The 23,510-nt window shown below is 42.9% G+C and overlaps 2 protein-coding genes across 15 annotated transcripts in view; one reads left to right on the top strand and one right to left on the bottom strand.

The window, feature by feature from the left end:
- Positions 1–23,510, bottom strand: part of LOC129466308 (zinc finger protein 585B) — a 224,412-nt gene that overhangs the window by 24,595 nt on the left and 176,307 nt on the right. For 2 of the 7 annotated variants that reach the window (XM_063621251.1, XM_063621252.1), the window contains exon 2: positions 2,066–2,280. In XM_063621251.1, coding sequence (XP_063477321.1) covers positions 2,066–2,137 — 72 coding nt within the window. In that variant the 5' untranslated portion in view covers positions 2,138–2,280. Of the gene's footprint in view, positions 1–983; positions 1,073–2,065; positions 2,281–5,224; positions 5,638–13,622; positions 13,729–23,510 lie in introns of those variants that run through there. The other 5 variants (XM_063621250.1, XM_055249652.2, XM_063621249.1 and 2 more) reach the window with 5 other exon arrangements.
- Positions 13,791–23,510, top strand: part of ZNF383 (zinc finger protein 383) — a 31,007-nt gene continuing 21,287 nt past the window's right edge. The window contains exons 1-3 of one of the 8 annotated variants that reach the window (XM_063621295.1): positions 13,791–13,937; positions 14,929–15,143; positions 15,252–15,402. Coding sequence is in view for 1 of the 8 variants with exons in the window: in XM_055249724.2 (XP_055105699.1) it covers positions 21,097–21,202 (106 nt within the window). In the remaining 7 variants the exon portion in view is untranslated. The other 7 variants (XM_063621293.1, XM_055249728.2, XM_055249726.2 and 4 more) reach the window with 7 other exon arrangements.

Genomic DNA, 23,510 nt, shown 5'->3' with positions numbered 1-23,510 from the left:
TGACCTCAGGCAATCTGCCCGCCTCAGCCTCCCAAAGTGCTGGGATTATAAGCATGAGCTACTGCACCAGGCCCAAACTCATTTTTAATTTAATTAAAAATTTTTTTTTGGTAGTGAAGGGGAATCACTACATTGCCAGGGCTGGTCTTGAACTTCTGGCCTCAAGCCATTCTCCCACCCTGGCCTCCCGGTGTTGGGATTACAGGTGTGAACCACCGTGCCCAGCCAACTGCTGCTGCTTTACCAACTACAACTTTAGCCTCAAGCTATCCTTCCTATCTTCTAGATTAAAATTATTAAGATACTCAATCCTAAAACTGCCCAAGAGCAACTAAATTAGAGGTTCACTGAGATGCAGATGAGACTCTCACCACATGTGACTAGAACCCTGAAATGAAATTCCACTACTTCTAATATATCCAACAGAAAGAGAAGACATGACAATATCCACTGCGATATTGTTCATAATAGTTTCTGTATTTTACCAAACAAACATTAAAACAGCAATGTGCAAAAAAGTTAATCTGCTATGCCATTCTGAAATCAAGAGAAAAAAATTGTAGTTGATTTCATTTGTATACAGAACTAAGCAATCAAAGAAAATGAATAAAGCAGGTTATCACTACCAGGAGACACAAGCAGATGGAAGGCAGAGGTGGGTGAACCACAGTCCCATCTCTTTCACCATAATACTTTTCAGTATACTGCTTTTCATATATTTCTAACTTTTGAACTAGGTATATGCATTGCCTATTCAAAAGATTAAACTATTCCTAATAAATTATCAAAATATCTTCAGATGGGTAAGAAATAACAATACACCCCGGCCGGGCATAGCGGCTCACATCTGTAATCCCAGCACTTTGGGAGGCCGAAGCAGGTGGATCACCTGAGGGTCAGGAGTTCGAGACCAGCCTGGCCCAGATGGTGTAACACCATCTCTACTAAAAATACAAAAATTAGCCAGGTGTAGTGGCTCGCACCTGTAATCTCAGCTACTCAGGAGGCTGGGGCAGAAGAATCGCTTGAACCTGGATGGCAGAGGTTGCAGTGAGCTGAGATCAAGCCATTGCACTCCAGCCTAGGCAACAAGAGCAAAACTCCATCAATAAATAAATAAATAATTAATTAATTAAAAAATAACATTACATCCATGAAATAAGAACAGGATGGCAATAAAAAAAAAATTTAGGAAAACAGGCTGCGAACAGTGGCTCATGCCTGTAATCCCAGCACTTTGGGAGGCTGAGGTGGGCAGATCACCTGAGATCAGGAGTTCGAGATTATCCTGATCAACACGGAGAAACCCCGTCTCTACTAAAAATACAAAATTAGCCGAATGAGGTGGCACATGCCTGTAGTCCCAGCTACTCGAGAGGCTGAGGCAGGAGAATCTCTTGAACCCAGGAGGCGGACGTGGCGGTGAGCCGAGATCATGCCATTGTACTCCAGCCTGGGCAACAAGAGCAAAACTCTCCTTCAAAAAAAAAAAAAATTTAGGAAACAAACTAGAGTTTTTAAAAATTAAAACATTAAGTTAAAATGTGGATAGTGGTAATGAGAATCTCAATAGAAGGGCTGGAAGGCAAAAGGTGTCAAAGTTACCCAGAATGGATAGCAGGAAATATGTAGAAAATAATAGAGAAAAGAAATGGAGAAGCAACATGTGAAAAACAAGTTTCAGAAAGAAAATAGAGAAAACATTTGCGTTTGAGGAGGTGGTTTAGGAAGAAATGAAAAAATGCTTTCAAAATCTCAAACAAAAGTCACTTCTAACAAGGAATTCTATTTGCAGCCAAAACATCAATATAGTGTGATGACAAAATAAACAACAGTTTTCCTTGACAGTGCACCTCTCCACTGTCACACAAGTGGCTTCCAGAGATGGAGACATTACCCACGTGCTCATTCTTGAGAGGAAGATCAAGTTTTCTTTCAGGAGCACCAAGTCTAGAGTCCAGCTGGTTCCTAAGGCCTATCTGCCTCTGCCCTAAGGCTCTGGTGACAGATTAGAGCTATCTACTCTTGGACTGAAATTCCACCCCCTGGGACTCCTCCTCCTCACCTCATAGGAGCTGCCATGATCCTCTGGAGCCAGGGCTGAGGATTTCTGGGGTGAGGTCCAACTAGCTGGCATGGCCACACTGGATCTCAACCCTTTTTCTCCAGGGTGCCTGAAGTTTAGTGGTCATCTGTGAACTCAGCAGAGCTGCTCCGAAGAGGTGGGCTGGAGTCTGGAGGAAGGTCTGGCCCAGGGACTCCCCAGAGACACCCAAGAACCTAGAAAAACAATGTCCACATAGTCATTCAACATTCACTACATAAACACTTTCTGGATACATCAAGGTGCAGGTCCCTGCGCTAGAAACCAGAGCAGTGGTTCCCAAACGTAGGTATGCATTCAAGTCACCTGGAGGGCTTGTTAAAACATAGTTTAAAATTCTCAACTTCACCCCTTCGATGGGTCTAAGGTAGGACCTAAGAATTTTATTTTCTAATAAGTGCCCAGGAAATGCTGATGCTGCTGGTACAAGAACCACACTTTCAGAACTGTGGAGAACAGTAGTGAAACATGGGAAAAGCCATGAAATTAGAGTAACATTACTGCAGATTTGAACTGCAGCTGTACCACTTTTCAACAATGAGAATATAAAGAAGTTACTCAGATTTTGTTTCAGAAATAAGGATGAAAATGCCTGTGTCACAGTTACTAAGATTAAATGAGATTATGCTTTTAAAGTACTTAATGCAAGAATCATGCAATAAATATCAGCAATTACCATGCACTATATTAAAACTTAATACAGAAAACCATGTAATCAAAACAAGATCATAAATATATCAGACAATGTTGATCTATATATGAAATAAAAATGATATGCGATTGAGTGTGCACACGGCATTCATTGTATACATATCCCCAACTGGTGCATGCAATTGGCCATGCATCTGGAATAAAACAAACTAGATCTCCACCTCACACTATTTTTTTTTTTTTTAAGATGGAGTCTCGCTCTGTTGCCAGGCTGGAGTGCAGTGACACAACCTCATCTCACTGCAACCTCCACCTCCGGAGTTCAAGTGATTCTACTGCCTCAGCCTCCCAAGTAGCTGGGACTACAGGCATGCGCCACCACGCCCAGCTAATTTTTGTATTTTTAGTAGAGACAGGGTTTCACCATGTTGGCTAGGATGATCTCGATCTCCTAACCTTGTGATCCGCCTGCCTCAGCCTCCCAAAGTGCTGGGATTACAGGCGTGAGCCACCGCGCCCAACCCACCTCACACTATTAAGTAGACAAATTCCAGCAGCACTAAACATTTAAATACACGCATTTTTAAAAACCCCTAAGGATATTAAAGTAATTTTCAGACTATATATTTGGATAGCATTGTGGTGGGGTGATAGGGATCTTATTACACATGACAGGAAACCCAGAAGCTCTAACAGAAAAAAACAGGTATTTCTGATTATGTTTCCTAATTATATGTTAAAATAAACCATAAAATTAGACATAAAGATATATAAGAAATTTTTTCAATATGTGACGATAGGTTGCTTGTAATGTTAACTCTAGCAATCACTAAGCAAAAAAGGCCAAAAAAAAAAAGAAACTGGAAAAGGTATGAAAATTCAGAGGAAAGGAAGCAAATGGCAATTAACAAAAATATACCAACTTAACTAAAAGAAAAACGTGTCAGAACAATTAGAGAAAAATTTTCCTTAGAATCATAAAAGCTTTAAAAAAGTAACAGACCAAGCACGATGGATCACTTGAGGCCAGGAGTTCAAGACCAGCCTAGCCAACATGGCGAAACCCCGTCTCTACTAAAAATACAAAAATTAGCGAGGCGTGATGGCGGGCGCTTGTAATCCCAGCTGCTCAAGAGGCTAAGACAGGAGAACAGCTTGAACCGGGGAAGCAGAGATTGCAGTGAGTGGAGATCACGGAATTGCACTCCACCCTGGGCAACACAGCAAGACTCTGTCTCAAAAAAAAAAAAAAAAAAAAAGTGACAACATCACTGTTGGAAAGCATTTAGGCAAATTTCTTTTACAAATTATTGGTTGAAGCTTGAATTGCTATAATGTCTTTTGAGCTACTTAGTCATATTTATTTTTTATTTTTTTATTTTTTTTGAGATGGAGTTTCACTCTTGTCGCCCCAGCCGGAGTGCAATGGCGTGATCTTGGCTCACTGCAACCTCTGCCTCCCAGGTTCATGTGATTCTCCTGCCTCAGCCTCCAGAGTAGTTGGGATTACAGGCACCCACTACCACACCCGGCTAATTTTTGTATTTTTGGTAGAGGTGGGGGTTTTACCATGTTGGCCAGGCTGGTCTCGAACTCCTGACCTCAGGTGATCTGCCCACCTTGGCCACCCAAAGTGCTGGAATTACAGGTGTGAGCCACTATGCCCGGTCAGTCATATCTATTATTAGCAATACACTCAACTGGTCTCAATAATATATAGTTTTAAATATATAAAGCAGAAACTGACAGAAAGAAGAAAGGACAGGTGGACAAATAACTTCCAATGTGAGTTTACCTTCCTCAACAAAATAATCTATGAGGAGATACATAATATATATAACATATGATTAATATCCATAACAACACAAATTAGAGACCATATTACACTCTTTTCACGTAATAGATGTGACATTTATGAAAAATGAGGAAGAACTAGGCCATAAAGCAATTGTTCAACGGAAGCATCACCTACAGACACTAATTGAAATATAAAGTGCACTTCTTTTTTTTTTTTTTGGTGCTCTGTCGCCCAGGCTGGAGTGCAGTGGCAAGATCTCGGCTCACTGCAAGCTCCGCCTCCCGGGTTCACGCCATCCTCCTGCCTCAGCCTCCAGAGTAGCTGGGACTACAGGCGCCCGCCACCACGCCCGGCTAATTTTTTGTATTTTTAGTAGAGACGGGGTTTCATTAGCCAGGGTGGTCTCGATCTCCTGACCTCGTGATCCGCCCGCCTCGGTCTCCCAAAGTGCTGGGATTACAGGCTTGAGCCACCGCGCCCGGCCATAAAGTGCACTTCTAAACAGCTCATGGGTCAAAGAAAAACAATTACTGAAAAAAATTTTTAAACACTTAGATTTGAACAATGCGAAACTGCTACACATCAAAACTTGTTAATCTTTATATTACAGGCTGAAATTGAAAGAACTGAACTTTTAACTCAGGTCAGAAAGCAAGCTGATCACTCCTCACCGACCACCATAGCTGACCCCACAGGCTCTCAGTCACTGACCACAGACTCCCATCACTGACCCCCAAACCCCAATCACTCATCCCAAAGAGCCCCACCAATGACCCGAGAAATCCCTGTCACAGACAAACATCAACGGACGTCACAGACTCCCATCACCGAGCCCCGAAACAACCATCACTAATTCCACAGACAACTTCTCTATTATTGACTTCACGGAGTCCCTAATTGCAACCAACCAGAATCATCACAGAGACCTCTCGGCATTAAAACGTGAAAACACTCCTGACACCAGCTGCGAAACAGCCTTCGGGGACCACTTCCACTTCCGGCCTGACTTCCGGTCCGATATTGCGCATGCTCTAAATTAACTTGGAAGCCAATTTCAGCCCACAGTCAACAGGGAGCAGACACATCTTTAGAGACATCGTGCGGTTTCCGTAATCGGCGCTATCGCGCAGAGAATATAACCACGCCCTCATGGTGTTTATTCGTGTGGGCCGCCATCTTGGATGCGTGTCGATTCCGTACAGTGGAGTAGTCCACCTCCTGCAGGGTTGACTAGAGTAAGGCAAGGATTTTCACATAGAATGCAAGACTGTAACCAGTGTGACCACGCTTGTACCCAAGAAGAAGTTCCTGAAGATAGGATCTGGAGCTTTATGTTTTATTTTTTTTTTATTTTATTTTTTTGAGACAGAGTCTTGCTCTGTCGCCCAGGCTGGAGTGCAGTGGCGCCATCTCGGCTCACTGCAACCTCTGCCTCCCAGGTTCAAGCGATTCTCCTGCCGCAGCCTCCCGAGTAGCTGGGATTACAGGCAAGCGCCACCACACCCAGCTAATTTTTTTGTATTTTTAGTAGAGACGCGGTTTCACCATGTTGGTCAGGCTGGTCTCGAACTCCTGACCTCAAATGATCCGCCCACCACGGCCTCCCAAAATGCTGGGATTATAGGCGTGAGCCACCGCCTCCAGCTGTTATATTTACAATAGCCAAGTTACCCCTTGGTTACGGCACACTGCAGAAAACAATGATTTACTAGGAGAAACCATGGGGGAACTAGGAAGCCAGGGATCCTGAGAGAAATAAGGGAGATAAGAGGAGGCATCAGGATGGTACAATCTATTTTTTGGAGACACCACTCAGGAGAAGGGTGGACTGGATCTGAGTTCACTCCTGGGTGAAACCACTGGGCAAGACGGAGTTATGTCACAATAGGTAGTATCCTGCAGGAAAGGAGGTACAATTTTTAATAGTTGAAAACACATTAGGAAATGGGGTAGAAGTTGGGTTAGTACAATCCTCTCCTAGGAGATACCATGGAAGAGGGGTTAGAAGTCTAAGCATCCCCTTCGAAATGGCTGGTAGGAGGCTTTGGGAGGTATAGATATTTTAATTCCCTTAATCTCCATCAGCATCCACCCTAGCTAACTCAAGCACAACTATATTAGGCAGCAACAATAAAAATAATAATAGTCTTGGCTGGGCGCAGTGGTTCACGCCTGTAATCCCAGCACTTTGGGAGGTCGAAGCGGGCCCATCACCTCAGGTGGGGAGTTCGAGACCAGCCTGACCAACATGGTGAAACCCCATCTCTACTAAAAATACAAAATTAGCTGGGCATAGTGGTGCGTGCCTGTAATCCCAGCTACTTGGGGGGCTGAGGCAGGAGAATCGCTTGAACCCAGAAGGCGGAGGTTGCAGTGAGCCGAGATCGTGCCATTGCACTCCAGCCTGGGCAACAAGAGCAAAACTCCATCTCAAAACAACAACAACAACAACACAATAATAATAATAACAGTCTTTAATATGGCCAACGTGTGACTAAAAACACCTGAAGAAAATCTTGCTTTTCTTTTTTTTTTTTTTGAGACAGAGTCTCACTCTGTCACCCAGGCGGGAGTGCAATGGCACAATCACGGCTCACTACAGCTTTGACTGCCCAGGCTCAAACACAATCCTCGCCAGGCATGGTGGCTCATGCCTGTAATCCCAACGCTTTGGGAGGCCGAGGCAGGTGGATCACCAGGTCAAGAGATAGAGACCATCCTAGCCAACATGGTGAAACCCTGTCTCTACTAAAAATACATAAATTAGCTGAGTGTGGTGGTGCGTGCCTGTAGTCCCAGCTACTTGGGAGGCTGAGGCAGTAAAATCACTTGAACCTGGGAGGTGGAGGTTGCAGGGAGCCAAGATAGAGCCACTGCACTCCAGCCTGGTGACACAGTGAGACTCCAAAGGGCTGGGATTACAGGCATGAGCCACCATGCCCGGCCAGGGAGTTTTTTTTTTTTTTTTTTTAATTGCAAAGAGATGTTGAATTGGCCGGGCACAGTGGCTCATGCCTGTAATCCCAGCACTTTGGGAGGCCGAGGTGGGCAGATCACCTGAGGTTGGGAGTTCAAGACCAGCCTGACTAACATGGAGAAACCTCATCTCTACTAAAAATACAAAATTAGCCGGGCATGGTGGTGCGTGCCTGTAATCCCAGCTTCTCGGGGGGCTGAGGCAGGAGAATCACTTGAACCCGGGAGGCGGAGGTTGTGGTGAGCCAAGATCGTGCCATTGCACCCCAGCCTGGGCAACAAGAGCAAAACTCCGTCTCAAAAAAAAAAAAAAAAAAAGAGAGATGTTGAATTTTGTCAGATGCTTTTTCTGTTCCTATTGAGATGACCATATGATTTTTGTCCTTCATTCTGTTAATGTGATATATTGCATGTATTAATTTGCATATGTTAAACCATCTTTGCTTCCCTGGGATAAGTCCCACTTGATCATCCTGTATAATCTTTTTGATGTGCTATTGGATTTGGTTTGCAGTATTTTGTTGAGGATTTTTGCGTCTGTGTTTATCAGGGATCTTGACCTGTAGTTTTCTCTTTCTTCTGTCCTTGTCTGGTTTTAGTATGAGGATGGTGCTGGCCTCACAGAATCAGTTTGGAAAAATTCCTTCCCCTTCAATTTTTTTGGATTCATTTGAGAAATACTGGAATTTGTTCTCCCTTAAAAGTTTGGTAGAATCAAATCCAAGAAGGGGATGATGGGAACCTCTAATTTTCAGGCAGACTGGACAGTTGTTGGTAATCAGGTGACCTAGTAGTTGTCACTGGCATCTGAAGAGGTGGGCAGTCTTGTGGGACTGAGCAATTAAACTGTAAGGTCTGTGCTAACCTAGGTTAGTGTCAGAATTGAATTTAATTGTAGGACACCCATGTAGGGAGGGTTGGAGAAGTGGTGTCAGAAAAACTCCACATATTTTGTGTTAAAAATGAAACATTCTCAAGTATTGAGTGTTGTGAGAGTATATTTTTTTAAAACCAGTTTGTTTTCCCTATGCAACTGTATAAAAAGACATATCAAGTCTCACTCCCCCCCGCCACCCCAATCACTATAGGTTATCACTATAGGTATTGTTTCCGGTTCACATTTCCAATACTTCTTTTTTCCTATCTTTTCCTTTTTTTAGTGAATATAAACAAATGCTTATATCTAATCTAATTTCCTTTTCTTTTTTAGACAAACTATATGTTACACTGTTCTGTACTTTCCATTTTTTATATATTCCAGAGTTAATGTCATTCTGTAGAGAGCTTCCTCTTTTTTTTTTTTCTGCTGTGTGTATATGGGCTGCATAAAACTTTATGATGTGACTGTGGTGATTTGAGCTGCTACTTTTATCAAATACTAAGCATCTATATGGAGGTTAATTTCTTTTTTTTTTTTTTTTTGAGATGAAGTCTCACTCTGTCACCAGGCTGGAGTGCAGTGGCACAATCTCGGCTCACTGCAACCTCTGCCTCCCTGGTTCAAGCATTTCTCCTGCCTCAGCCTCCCAAATAGCTGGGACTACAGGCACGTTCCACTACACCCAGCTAACTTTTGTATTTTTAGTAGAGACGGGGTTTCACCATGTTGGCCAGGATGGTCTCGATCTCTTCACCTCGTGATCCACCTGCCTCAGCCTCCCAAAGTGCTGGGATTACAGGCATGAGCCACTGCGCCCGGCTGGGATGTTAATTTCTCTTTTTTTTTTTTTTTTTTTTTTTTTTGAGACGGAGTCTCGCTCTGTCGCCCAGGCTGGAGTGCAGTAGCGCAATCTCGGCTCACTGCAAGCTTCGCCTCCCGGGTTCACGCCATTCTCCTGCCTCAGCCTCTCCGAGTAGCTAGGACTACAGGCGCCCGCCACCACGCCTGGCTAATTTTTTTTTTTGTATTTTTTTTTTTTTAGTAGAGACGGGGTTTCACCGTGGTCTCGATCTCCTGACCTCGTGATCCGCCCGCCTCGGCCTCCCAAAGTGCTGGGATTACAAGCGTGAGCCACCGCGCCCGGCCAATTTCTTTCTTTCTTTCTTTTTTCTTTTTGAGACAGAGTTTTGCTCTTGTTGCCTAGGCTGGAGTGCAGTGGCTTAATCTCGGCTCACCGCAACCTCCGACTCCCAAGTTCAAGCGATTCTCCTGCTTCAGCCTCCTGAGTAGCTGGGATGACAGGCACATGCCACCATGCCCAGCTAATTTTTTGTATCTTTAGTAGAGATGGGGTTTCATCATGTTGGCCAGGCTGGTCTTGAACTCCTGACCTCAGGTGATTCACCCACCTTGGCCACCCAAAGGCTGGGCGTGAGCAACCGCGCCCGGCCATGGATGTTTATTTCTCCATTTCCCATCCTCCTCCCTTGGTCTGTCTCTCTAACCACACACAAATAGCACTCTGTTTTAAGCATAGAGGCTTTATCATGTACCTCATATAACTTCATGTAATTTCAATTCTACTTTCTGTCTCTATGAATACACCTATTCTAGGCACCTCATATAAGTGGATTCATACAATATTTGTCCTTTTGGTCTGGCTTATCTCACTTCACATAGTGTTGAAAAAGAAAAGAAACTTTTTATCTGAGGAATGCAAGCCCTCTTTATATGATCAGGCCCAGAGAGGCATTGGGATGACACAGCTGTTGTGTTGGCTCATGCCTATAATCCTAGCACTTTGGGAGGCCTCGGTGGGAGGATTACTTGAGGCCTGGAGTTTGAAAGTAGACTGGGCAACATAGCTAAACCCCCTCTCTATAAATTTTTTTTTTCAATTAGCCAGGTGTAGTGGTACACACTGATAGTCCCAGCTACTCATATGGCCTAGGCGGAAGGATGCTTAAGTCCAGGAGTTTGAGGCTGCTATGATTATACCTCTGCATTCCAGCCTGGGTGACAGAGCAAGACTTTGTCTCTAAAAAAAAAAAAAAAAAAAAAAAAGGCTGGGTGCGGTGGCTCACACCTGAAAACCCAGCACTTTGGGAGGCCAAGGCAGGCAGATCACTTGAGGTCAGGAGTTCAAGACCAGCCTGGCCAACATGGTGAAACCCTGTCTCTACTTAAAAAAAAAAAAAGAAAGAAAAATTAGCTGGGCGTGGTAGTGGGTGCCTGTAATCTCAGCTACTAGGGAGGCTGAGGCAGGAGAATCACTTGAACCCGGGAGGCAGAGGTTGCAGTGAGCCGAGATTGCACCACTGCACTCCAGCTTGGGCAACAGAGGGAGACCCCATCTCGAAATAAATAAATAAAAATTAAAAAAATAAATTAAAAATAAAAAAAAAGAAATGAGTTTTTTCTGCTCTAAAATCAAAAGTTTGTAAGCTGCATTCCTTTCTGGAGGCTCTGGAGAATTTGTTTTTTTCATTTTCCAAGTTGGAGAAGCTGCCTGCATTCCTCAGCTCATGGACTCCTTTCATCTTTACACCCAATAATGGCTGGTCGTGTGTTTCTCACAGCACACAATTCCAACACTGACTTTTATGCCTTCTTCTTCATTTCAGACCCCATGTGATTACATTGGGTCTAACTGGACAATCCAGTATAATCCTCCTATGTTAAGGTCAGCCGATTAGCAATTCTACCTGTTAATTTAATTCCACTTGCCATGTAACATAGTATATTCACAAGTCCCAGGAACTAGCATGTGGGTATTTTGGGGGGAACATTATCTTGCCTACTTTAGATGTTGAGGTCATTCAAGAGGAAAATGATAGTTTTGTTAACATGTGATGTTAGAACAACTGCATTTCCATCTGGAAAATAATAACTTTGAACATTACCTCACATACACAAAAACTAACTTCAAGTGGATTATCAATAGACCAAAAATAAAAACTAAAACTATACAATCTTTAGAATAAAACATAGGAGAAATTCTTCACAACACTAGGGGAGGCAAAGATTGTTAGAAAGACCAGAAAGCATGAAGCACATTTTAAAGGTGAGAAATTGAATTTCATCAACAGTAAAAACTGCTTTTTGAAAGACATCATGAAGAAATTGAGGGCTGGGCACAGTGACTCACATCTGTAATAACACAGTGAGACCCCATCTCCACAAAACACAAGAAAATTAATTGGGGGTGGTGGTGCACACCTGCAGTCCCAGCTACTCAGGAGGATCGACTAAACCCAGGAGGTCAAGGCTGTGGTGAGCTATGTTCACACCACTGCACTCCAGACTAGGCAACAGAGCAAGAGCCTGTCTCAAAAAACAAAAAACAAACAACAACAAAAAAAACTGAGAAGGTAAGCCCCAGGCAGGGAGAGAATATTTGCAATTTGCAATTTGTATATTTGGCAAAGGACTTTTACCCAAACATATAAAGAATTGTTACAACTCAATAATAAGATAACCAATTTTAAAATAAGAAAATTTTATTTATTTATTTATTTATTTATTTATTTATTTATTTATTATTATTTCTTGAGATGCAGTTTTGCTCTTGTTGCCCTGGCTGGAGTGCAACAGTGTGATCTTGGCTCACAGCAACCTCTGCCTCCCGGGTTCAAGTGATTCTCCTGCAGGGATTACAGGCATGCGCCACCACGCCCGGCCAATTTTGTATTTTTAGTAGAGACGGTGTTTCTGCACGTTGGTCAGGCTGGTCTCGAATTCCCAACCTCAGGTGATCTGCCCGCCTCAGCCTCCCAAAGTGCTGGGATTACAGGCGTGAGCCACTGCACCCAGCCGAATATTTTCAATAGATGTCACAAAAGAAGATAAAAGAATGGCAAATAAGTATATGAAAGTATGCTAAGTTCATTGACATCAGGAAATGCAAATTAAAAACATAATTTGATACTACTGCTCATTTCTTAGAATAGTCAGTAGATGCCAGATGTGGGGATGAGGAGGTGGAGATTGACTTAACAATGTGGGGGGCAGAGGGCAGTGAATAAAAATATTCTATATCCGCCAGGCACGGTGGCTCACCCTTGTAATCTCAGCACTTTGAGAGGCCGAGGCGAGCGGATCACGAAGTCAGAAGTTCGAGGTCAGGAGTTCGAGACCAGCCTGGCCAACACAGTGAAACCCTGTGTCTACTAAAAATACAAAAATTAGCCAGGCATGGTGGCGGGCGCCTGTAATACCAGCTACTTGGAAGGCTGAGGCAGGAGAATCACTTGAACCCAGGAGGCGGAGCTTGCAGTGAGCTGAGATCGCGCCACTGCAGTCCAGCCTGGGTGACAGAGCTAGACTCCAACTCAAAAAAAAACAAAAAAAAAATTCTATATCCAGTAACACTAAGGATAAATGCTTAAGGGGATAGACACCCTATTTTACATGATATGATTCTTACGCATTGCATGCCTGTATCAAAACATCTCATGTACCCCATAAATATATACAACTACTATGTACCCACAAAAATTTAACTAAAAAGCTTAAAAATTTTTTTAATTTTAAAAAATGTTCTATATCCTGATTACGATGGTGGTGACAAGGATTTAGACATTTGTTGAAATTTACCGAACAGTTCACTTAAAATGAGTGCATTTTATTGTATCTAAATTATGCTTCGGTAAAGTTGATTTTTAAAAAATATGCACACAAATATAATTTACAAACTATAACATTAGCTCGTTTATGGTGTACCATTCAGTCACTTTTAGTGTATTGAGATGTGCAAACATCATTATCTAATTCAAGAAGCTTTGCATTACCCCAAAAATGAACTCTTTAGCTATTACCAGTCACTCACAGTTCCCCCTAATCCTGCTAGTCCTAAAAAACTCTAACTTACTCCTTTTCCGTGGATTTGCCTATTTTAAATATTTCGTATAAATGCAATCATACAGTATGTGGCTCATCCACGGATGAAGGCAAAAATGACGATTTAGTCAGTCTAGCATTCTCAGAGAGGGTTATAACGCCTAGTAGAGTCTGGGGTCCTGGGTGCGTTCTGCACTGTGGGTCGGCTTGGGGCAGAAAGTCATTTAAGCGACCCCCTCCACTTGCCCCTGCGCCTCACCCCTTCCTGCTCTAGACTACAGTTCCCAGAAATCCTTGCGGCTCTAATCAACTTCTGGCCCGAAGCTGGCGACCTTTTCCTGTTTCTCAGGGAACTCCCTGGGATTGGCCGGTACCATGGAGGAAGATTGTCTTCAGGGTGCAGGGCCAGCGTCCTACGGCAGTTTCACTCTGAGCCTGTGTCTGGATCACGGAGACGCGGGGTAGCCGTTCGGAGTGCGGAGCAGGGATGTCCCCGAGCTGTGCAGCTGCACGAGCCCGAAAAACCGAGCGCCATCTTCTCGGCGCGGTCCTACTCCGGACTGTATTTCCCAGAGGCCCCCGCGAGTCCAGGGCAGCCCCTTCATTTGCCTGCTGGACCCTCGGCCTCAAGGGTAGGGGAAGTGCGCGGTGAGCGGCCTGGGTCTTGCGGGCTCGGCTGGGGCCCGCAGGTAAGTGCCTGGGAGTTTGAAGGGACTGACCAGGCTAGTCTGGAGTGTCGGGCATGTATGAGTTGGTCGGGCTGATGGAGGGGGTGGTGGGGAGGCGGGCGCGAGGCATGGGCTTCCGTGTGTGAGTGTGACCTTATGTGACTGTGCCTCGCTGTGTGCGCGGGTGTGATTGTGTATCCTCGTTGTAGTTGTGTGATTATAACAATGTAAGGCTGTATGTGTAGGTATGACTGTGTCCCGTGTTGGGACTGTGTGTGTGGCTGTGTAACTTTGCGTGACATTGTGGAGGGTGTTTGTGTGGAGAGAATCTGATGATGATGCTGTGACTGTGTGTTAGTCTGAGGGGTGCGTGTGTAATTGTGTTTGTATGACTGTTAGCAGCACTTAAGTGTACTGGATGCCTTACTGAGTAAATCTACTACCCAGAAATAACCCAGTAACGTGAGAATGTGAGAGTGTGACCATGTAACTTTATGTGGCACTGTGTCTGCGGTTAGAAAGTGCGTGTAATTGTGCCGGGGTGATAATATGTGTGTCCTAGTGGTCATTGTGTTATTTTGAATGTGTGATTGTGTGTAGTGCTCAATAGGTGTCCTGGGGAGGGGGGAACTGTAACTTTGTGTGGCTCAGTAGTGAGTGTAGTATTGTGACTATCTGTAGCACTCTGGTTTTGAATGGTGCTATGTTTGAGGGGTCTGTAAACATGCTGTGACTGTGACTTATCCTCAAGGTAGATGTGGGACAATGATTGTATGACCATATATAGTGTTATTGTTTGGGTGAGGTGTGCCTGTGGAGGTCTATGTGGGTCCCCATGGTGGCTGGGTGACTGCAGCATTGGGTAGGGGGTGCTTGTGACTCTCTTTGTGACTCCAGCTCTCCCTGTGAGGTAAGGACAGAATATCATGGAAGGGAGAGACCTCACCCCTCTGATACCAAGAATGCTCATGACAGCCGACACTTCTCTGTTTTTGTTTTGTTTTGTTTTAAGGGGGAGTTTCGCTGTTGTTGCCCAGGCTGGAGTGCAATGGCGCAATCTCGGCTCACCGCAACCTCTGCCTCCCTGGTTCAAGCGATTCTCCTGCCTCAGCCTCCCGAGTAGCTGGGATTACAGGCATGCGTCACCACGCCCTGCTAATTTTGTATTTTTAGTAGAGACGGAATTTCTCCGTGTTGGTCAGGCTGGTCTCGAACTCCCCACCTCAGGTGATCCGCCTGCCTCGGCCTCCCAAAGTGCTGGGATTACAGGCGTGAGCCACCAAGCCGGGCCGCCTACACTTCTCTGACCTCCCCCATCCCTTCTTCTCTCCATAGATAGTAGCTGTAGATCCAAAACGACCTCTGATCTGCTCAGTCTGGGCCACAGGAAAGGCCTGGCATCTCATCATTCCTTTCTTCTTCAGCTCTGCTCTCCTCAAGAGAGTTACCCAGAGGAAGAATGGCTGTTGACCAAACCAAATACAAGGTGCATTGGGTTTCCTTTTTGCTTCTCTTTGTCTGGATAGTCGTGGTTAACATAGAGTCAGCAAGTGACCTGGTTCTTACAAGTTTCTTTTCAAGAAAATGATGAGAAGCCTTGGGGTAGATGCAGAGAGCCCAGTAGTCTGTTAACTTCTTTCTGTAAAATGTTCACTTATTAATTTAGAAAATAGAACAGTTTTCCCAGTGTACTAAAGTTTTGTTTTTTTAAACACACAAACACTCCTCTGTCTCACACACACCCACCCACACAATTCCAATTTAGAAAATAGGGAGTTACAGGCCGGGTGCGGTGGCTCACGCCTGTAATCCCAGCACTTTGGGAGGCCGAGGTGGGTGGATCACGAGGTCAGGAGATCGAGACCATCCTGGCTAACACGGTGAAACCCCGTCTCTACTAAAAATACAAAAAAAAATTAGCCGTGTGTGATGGCGGGCGCCTGTAGTCCCAGCTATGCGGGAGGTTGAGGCAGGAGAATGGCATGAACCCGGGAGGCGGAGCTTGCAGTGAGCCGAGATCGCGCCACTGCACTCCCGCCTGGGCAACAGAGCGAGACTCCGTCTCAAAAAAAAAAAAAAAAAAAAAAGAAAATAGGGAGTTACAAACAGCAAAAGTAAATCTACTACCCAGAAATAACCCAGTAATATTTTGATCTATTTCCTTCTAGTAAGTTTCCTATGCACATATACATTATTTTCAAGATTGGAATCTTATGACATTTACCATTTCATATCTTATATTTTCACTAAAAATTATGTATGGTTCTTATATTTGGTTTTCTTTTTTTTTTTTTTTCTTGAGACGGAGTCTCGCTCTGTTGCCCAGGCTGGAGTGCAATGGCGCATTCTCAGCGCACCCAGGCTGGAGTGCAATGGCTAGATCTTAGCTCACTGCAACCCCCCGCCTCCCGAGTTCAAGTGATTCTCCCACCCCAGCCTCCTGAGTAGCTGTGATTACAGGCACTTGCCATCATGCCTGGCTAATTTTTATATTTTTGTAGAGACGGGGTTTCACCATGTTGGCCAGGCTGTTCTTGAACTCCTGACCTCAGGCGAGGCCTCCCAAAGTGCTGGGTTTACAGGTGTGAGCCACTGCTCCTGGCCTATATTTGGTTTTTTTGTTTGTTTAATCCCTTTATATTACGTAATACAGAAAAATAGTTAAAATATAGATGTATAGTTTCAGAAGTAATTATAAAGAGACCCTCTGCATAACAAAAACTTGCTTCAGCAGTCCAGGAAAGCCCTCTAGTCCTTTCCCCAGAATAAACTTATCCTACCTCCCCTCTTTAGGTAACACTTATCCTGACTTTGGTAATCGTTATTTTCTTCTTGACTTTTTAAAAAAAGTTTTGTTTTGTTTTGTTTTTTACCACATATCTGCTTATCCCTAAACAATATAGTTTAGTGTTGCCTTTTTAACACTATATAAATTAAATTGTACTGTAGGATGTTGTTTTGAGTCTCGCCTTTCTTATAAAATAATATATTTGTTAGCCTCATCCTTGCTGTTATACATAGCTGCAGTTCAGACACTGGTTATTTCCTGTATGACAGGGCTGCTGTGAAAATGGTTTTACAAGTATACCAGTATATATATATATATGCATACCTTCCTAGGATATAAGTGTATGAAGGAATTGCTGGGCCATGCAGTATGTTTTGCATCTTTAAATTTCCTAGATAATGCTGAACCGATCTACAATATAGTTTTACAAATTAAATTCCTACTGACAGTTTATAAACATTATAGTCATCTTGTAGTCTAACACATGGTCATTTGGTATTCTAATCTTTAATGAATCTGCTGATACCATGATATATCATATTGTTTTAAAAGTGTAACATACATTCTGGGGCCAGGCATGGTGACTCATGCCTGTAATCCCAGCACTTTGGGAGGCCTGTTGGGCAGATCGTTTGAGACAAGCCCGGGAAAGAGGTGAAACCCCATCTCTACAAAAAGTACAAAAATTAACCAGGCGTGGTTACATGCTGCTATTGTCCCAGGTATTCAGGGGATAAGGTGGGAGGATTGCTTGAACCTAGGGAGGTTGAGGCTGCAGTGAGCTGTGATTGCACCACTGCCTTCCAGGCTGGGCGACAGAGCAAGACCCTGTCTCAAATATATATATATATAACATACATTCTGAAAAGTACAAAATCAAGGTATATGACCTGATGACTTGTATAAAAGTGAGCATATTCCCGGCCTGGCGCGGTGGCTCGTGCCTGTAATCCCAGCACTTTGGGAGGCCAAGGCGGGCAGATCATGAGGTCAGGAGATTAAGACCATCCTGGCTAACACGGTGAAACACCGTCTCTACTAAAAAAAAAAAGTACAAAAAATTAGCCAGGCCTGGTGGTGGGCACCTATAGTCCCAGCTACTCGGGAGGCTGAGGCAGGAGAATGGCGTGAACCCGGGAGGTGGAGCTTGCAATGAGCCGAGATTGTGCCACTGCACTCCAGCCTGGCCGACAGAGTGAGACTCTGTCTCAAAAAAAAAAAAAAAAAAAAAAAAGTAAGCATATTCCTTTGACCAGACCTCAAATCTGGTAAGGAAATAGAACATAACTGGCATTACAGAAGCCCAAGTCTTGTCCAGTTCACTCACTACCCACTTCTCCCAAAGAGAACTATTGTTTTGTCTTCTATAGCCATAGACTAATGTTACCTATACTTGAATTTTGCTTGGCTTCTTTTTTCACTTTTGTTTTCCTACTGTCAGTTTCACTTGGACATGATGCTTGGCTTCTTTTGCTCAATATTATATTTCATATGTAATATGAATGTATTCTGTAATATGTAGTATAAATATATAAAATTCATCCATGTTGCTGCACGTCAGTTATAGGTGATATAATGAATATAGTGAACACATTATTATTGCTGTTTAAAATTCTTTTGTATGAATATAACACTTTGTTTTTGAGACAGTTTTGCTGTTGTTGCCCAAGGTGGAGTACAATGGCGCCATCTCTGCTCACCACAACCTCCGCCTCCTGGGTTCAAGCAATTCTTGTGCCTCAGCCTCTTGAGTAGCTGAGATTACAGGTGCACGCCACCACTCCCAGCTAATTTTTTGTATTTTTAATACAAACGGGGTTTCACCATGTTAGCCAGGCTGGTCTCAAACTCCTGACCTCAGGTGATCCGCCCGCCTCAGCCTCCCAAAGTGGTGGGATTACAGGTGTGAGCCACCATGCCCGGCCGAATATAACACATTTTACTTATCCATTCCATTATTGATTGGCATTTGATTCATATTGAGGCTGTTATGAAAAATGCTGCCGGGAACATTCTTTTATGTGTCTTTTGGTGCACATATGAATGCATTTGTCTTGGGTGTATTTCTAGGAGTGAAATTGCTGGGTCATGGTTTATGTGTATGTTCAGCTCTAATAGATACTGACAGTTTTCTGAAATAGTGGTATCAATCTATATTCCAAACTGCAGTGTAGACTTTATGACATGAATAGATTTTACAACAAGAAGCTTTACTAGAGATAAAGAGGAATAGTTTATAATAAAAAGATCAATTCACCAGTAAGATATAACAGTTCTGAACTTATATGCCTTCATAAAATGGCTTCAAATCTATTTGACATAACTAAAAGAAGTAATAGATAAATCACAATCTTAGTGGGGAGTTTTTAGCACTCTTCTCAATAGCTGATAGAACAAATAACAAACCCAATAAAGCTATATGGTATTTGAACAGTGTGATTGACAAGCTTGACCTGATTGATATGTATAGAACAGTGTACCTTACAACTACATAATATACATGCTTTTCAAATGCATATGAGACATTTATTCAAATTGATCATATGCTGGACCACAAAGGGAGTTTCAATAAATTTCAAAGGAATGAAATAACACTGTAACTTTCCTGACCACAGTAGGTTAAGCTAGAAGTCAATAACAAGAAGATAATTAGAAATATCCCAGCCAGGTGTGGTGACTCATGCCTGTAATCCCAGCACTTTAGGAAACCGAGGCAGGAGGATTGCTTGAACCCAGGAGTTTGAGACCACCCTGGGCAATATAGCAAGACCCCATTTCTAAATTAAAAAAACAAAAATTAAAGAAATATCCCAATGTTTGGGATTTAAGCAATGTATTTATAAATAACTGGTGACTCAAAGAATAAATGGTGATAGATATTTAAAATATTTTAAACTGAGTGATAATGAAAAATAACATACCAAAATTACATTTCTAAAGCTGAATATGAGGAAAATATATAGCTGTAAATGCGTATGTTAGAAAAAAATGAACGTTGGCCGGGCGCCATGGCTCACATCTGTAATCCCAGCACTTTGGGAGGCCCAGGCGGGTGGATCGTGAGGTCAGGAGTTCAAGACTAGCCTGGCCAATATAGTGAAACCCCATCTCTACTAAAAATACAAAAAAAGGTAGCCGGGTATGGTGGCGGACGCCTGTAATCTCAGCTACTCGGGAGGCTGAGGCAGAGAGTTGCTTGAACCTGGTAGGCAGAGGTTGCAGTGAGCCAAGATCACACACTGCACTCCAGCCTGGGCGGCAGAGTAAGACTCCATCTCAAAAAAAAAAAAAGAAAAAAATGAATGTTGAAAAATTAATGATCTATGTATTCATCTCAAGAAGCTAAGGAAAAGTCTAGAAAGTTAAACCCCCAAAATTAAAATCTAGGAAATAATAAGAATAAAAGCCCAAATATAAAGTTTTTAGTTTATTTTGTATTGCATATATTTAAGGTATACGTGTTTTGATGTACATAATGAACATATATTGAAATACAAAATGAATGTACAATGAAGAAAACTAACAAAGGCAAAAGCTTATTTTTGGGAATTAATAAAATTAATAAGTCTCTAACAAAACTTAAAATATGAAGTAACACAAAAATTGCCAATATCTGATAAGAGGAAAATTAAACCAACCACAGACTTAACTTAAAGGCTGAGGGCTCAATTAATTAATTAGTGTTTGGTACCTGGGACTTGGTTCTACAAAATCAGCTCATTGGAATCTGAACCACTGATCATTATACTGGGTCCCTTTTTATACTTCATTGAACATGTAAATTTTTCTGGTTTTTTGTTTTTTTCTTTTTTTTAGAGAGGGGCCTCTCACTCTGTCACCCCAGTTGGAGTGCGTTGGCACAGTCACAGCTCACTGCAAACTTGACCTCCCAGGCTCAAGTGATTCTCCCACCACAGCCTCCCAGGTAGCTGGGACTACAGACAACGTGCCACCATGCCTGGCTAGCTTTTTTTTTTTCAATGATTTTGTTTTCATTTTAATTGTGGTATAAAACACAATATAAAATTTACCATCTTAACCTTTTTTTTTTTTTTAGGCAGAGTCTCACTCTGTCGCCTAAGCCGGAGTGCAGTGGCATGATCTCAGCTCACTGCAGCCTCTGACTCCCGGGTTCAAGCGATTCTCTTGCCTCAGCCTCCTGAGTAGCTGGGATTACAGGCACGTGCCACCACGCCTGGCTAATTTTTGTATTTTTACTAGAGACGGGGTTTCACCATGTTGGTCAGGCTGGTCTTGAACTCTTGACCTCGTGATCGCCTGCCTTGGCCTCCCAAAGTGGTGGGATTACAGGCATGAGCCACTATGCCTGGCCATCTTAATAAATTTTTTTTTTGAGGTGAGTTTTGCTCTTGTTGCCCAGGCTGAAGTGCAATGGTGCGATCTTGGCTCACTGCAGCCTCTGCCTCCCAGGTTCAAGTGATCTCCTGCCTCAGCCTCCCGAGTAGCTGGGATTACAGGCATGCGCCACCAAGCCCAGGTAATTTTGTATTTTTAGTAGAGACAGGGTTTCTCCATGTTGGTCAGGCTCGTCCCGAACTCCCGACCTCAGGTGATCCACCCGCCTTGGCCTCCCAAAGTGCTGGGATTACAGGTGTGAAACACGACACCAAGCTAATCATTTTTAAATGTGCATTCCAATGTTAAGTATATTCATATTGTTGTACAACAGATCTTTAGAACTTTTTCATCTTGCAAACTAAATTATAACTATTAAGCTACAATGTCCCATTTCCCTCTTTCCCCAGCTCCTGGCAGCCACAGTTCTACTTTCTGTTTTTATGAGTTTGTTTACCTTAGATACTTTTGTAAGTGGAATCATATATAATAGTATTTGTCTTTTTGTGACTGGCTTCTTTCCAGTCACAATACCCCAAGATAGAAAGGGGATTCACTGCAGTTAGTCAGTAGACACACACAAACCCAAGTAGTAATGGGTTACAATATAATAATGAATTAGTTAAATGCTTTGATAAATTAGCTTGACATGTTATTTTTTATTATCATTCAGTTTTTTTATTTTATTTTATTTTATTTTTGAAAAGGAGTCTCGCTCTGTCACCAGGCTAGAGTGTAATGGTGCTATCTCAGCTCACTGCAACCTCTGCCTCCTGGGTTCAAGCGATTCCCCTGCTTCAGCCTCCCAAGTAGCTGGGACTACAGGCGCGCATCACCACGCCCAACTAATTTTTTTTTTTTTTTGGATTTTAGTAGAGACGGGGTTTCACCATGTTGGCCAGGATGGTCTCGATCTCTTGATCTCATAAAATATTTTTAACTTCCATTGTAATTTATTCTTTGAGCCACCAGTTATTTATAAATATATTGCTTAAATCCCTGACTTAGCATAATGTCCTCAGGGTTCAAACATGTAGCATGTGACAGGACTTACTTTTTTGTTGTTGTTTATTTGTTTTAATATGCTTTATTTTTTAGGGTACTTTTAGGTTCACAGTAAAATTGAGCAGAAGGTACAGAGATTTCCCGTATGCCTCTTTCCCCCACACATCTGGTCTCCCCCATCATCAACATCCCCCACCAGAGTGGTAATTTATTACAACTAATGAACCCACATGGACACATCATTATCACTCAGAGTCTATAGTTTACATTAGGGTTCACTCCTGGTGTTACGCATCCATGGGTTTGGACAAATGTATAATGACATTTATCTCCATTATGATGTCATCCACATTAATTCCATTGCTCTAAAAGGCCTCTGTGCCCTGACTGATCCTCCCTCCCTGTCAATTCCTAATCTTTTTATTGTCTCCATAGTTTTACCTTTTCCAGAATGTTGTAATCATACAGTATGTAGTCTTTTTGAATTGGCTTCTTTCACTTAGTAATGTGCATTTAAGTTTGCTAAGCTGTTGATCATGAGACTGAGTCTCTTTTTATACTTCATCAGACATGTAAGTTTCTATTTTTAATATAGATTTTAATTTCTATAAGTCAGTTTATTTATTGGACAAGATGTGTGCTTTAAGTTTTTGCATGGTCTGCAGTTTCACTATAAGATATATTGACCTGGGCTAGTGGTATTTTTAAAATTTATTTATTTTTTCTTTTTTTGGGATGTATTCTTGCTCTGTTGCCAGGCTGGACTGCAGTGGCGCCACCTCAGCTCACTGCAGCCTCCACCTCCTGATTCTCCTGCCTCAGCCTCCCAAGTAGCTGGGACTACAGGCGTGAGTCACCACGCCCAGCTAATTTTTGTATTTTTAGTAAAGACAGAATTTCACCATGTTGGCCAGGATGGTCTTGATCTGTTGACCTCGTGATCTGCCCACCTCGGCCTCCCAAAGTGCTGGGATTACAGGCATGAGCCACTGCGCCCAGCCAGGCATTTTTTTTTTTTTTTTTTTTTTTTTTTTTTTTGAGATGGAGTTTCGCTCTTGTTGCCCAGGCCGGAGTGCAGTGGCACAATCTTGGCTCATTGCAACCTCCGCCTCCCAGGTTCAAGCGATTCTCCTGCCTCAGCCTCCCGAGTAGCTGGGATTACAGGCATGTGCCACCATGCCCGGCTAATTTTGTATTTTTAGTAGAGACGGGTTTTCTACATGTTGGTCGGGCTGGTCTTGAACTCCTGACCTCAGGTGATCAACCCACCTCGGCCTCCCAAAGTGCTGGGATTACAGGCATGAGTCACCATGCCCAGCCATCTGGCCAGGCATTTTTTAAAAAACTTAAATCTCCCTTGTTAATATCACTATGTATTTATTAAGGGTTTAATATTGTTAATAGAATGTTTACCTCCTAGGTGATAATAGATTATGTGTAGGGTC

Source organism: Symphalangus syndactylus, chromosome 17, assembly GCF_028878055.3.
Source record: "Symphalangus syndactylus isolate Jambi chromosome 17, NHGRI_mSymSyn1-v2.1_pri, whole genome shotgun sequence".
Lineage (NCBI taxonomy): Eukaryota > Metazoa > Chordata > Mammalia > Primates > Hylobatidae > Symphalangus > Symphalangus syndactylus.
The sequence above is the reverse complement of the archived record's forward strand: the minus strand, read 5'-3'. Positions and strand labels throughout refer to the sequence as shown.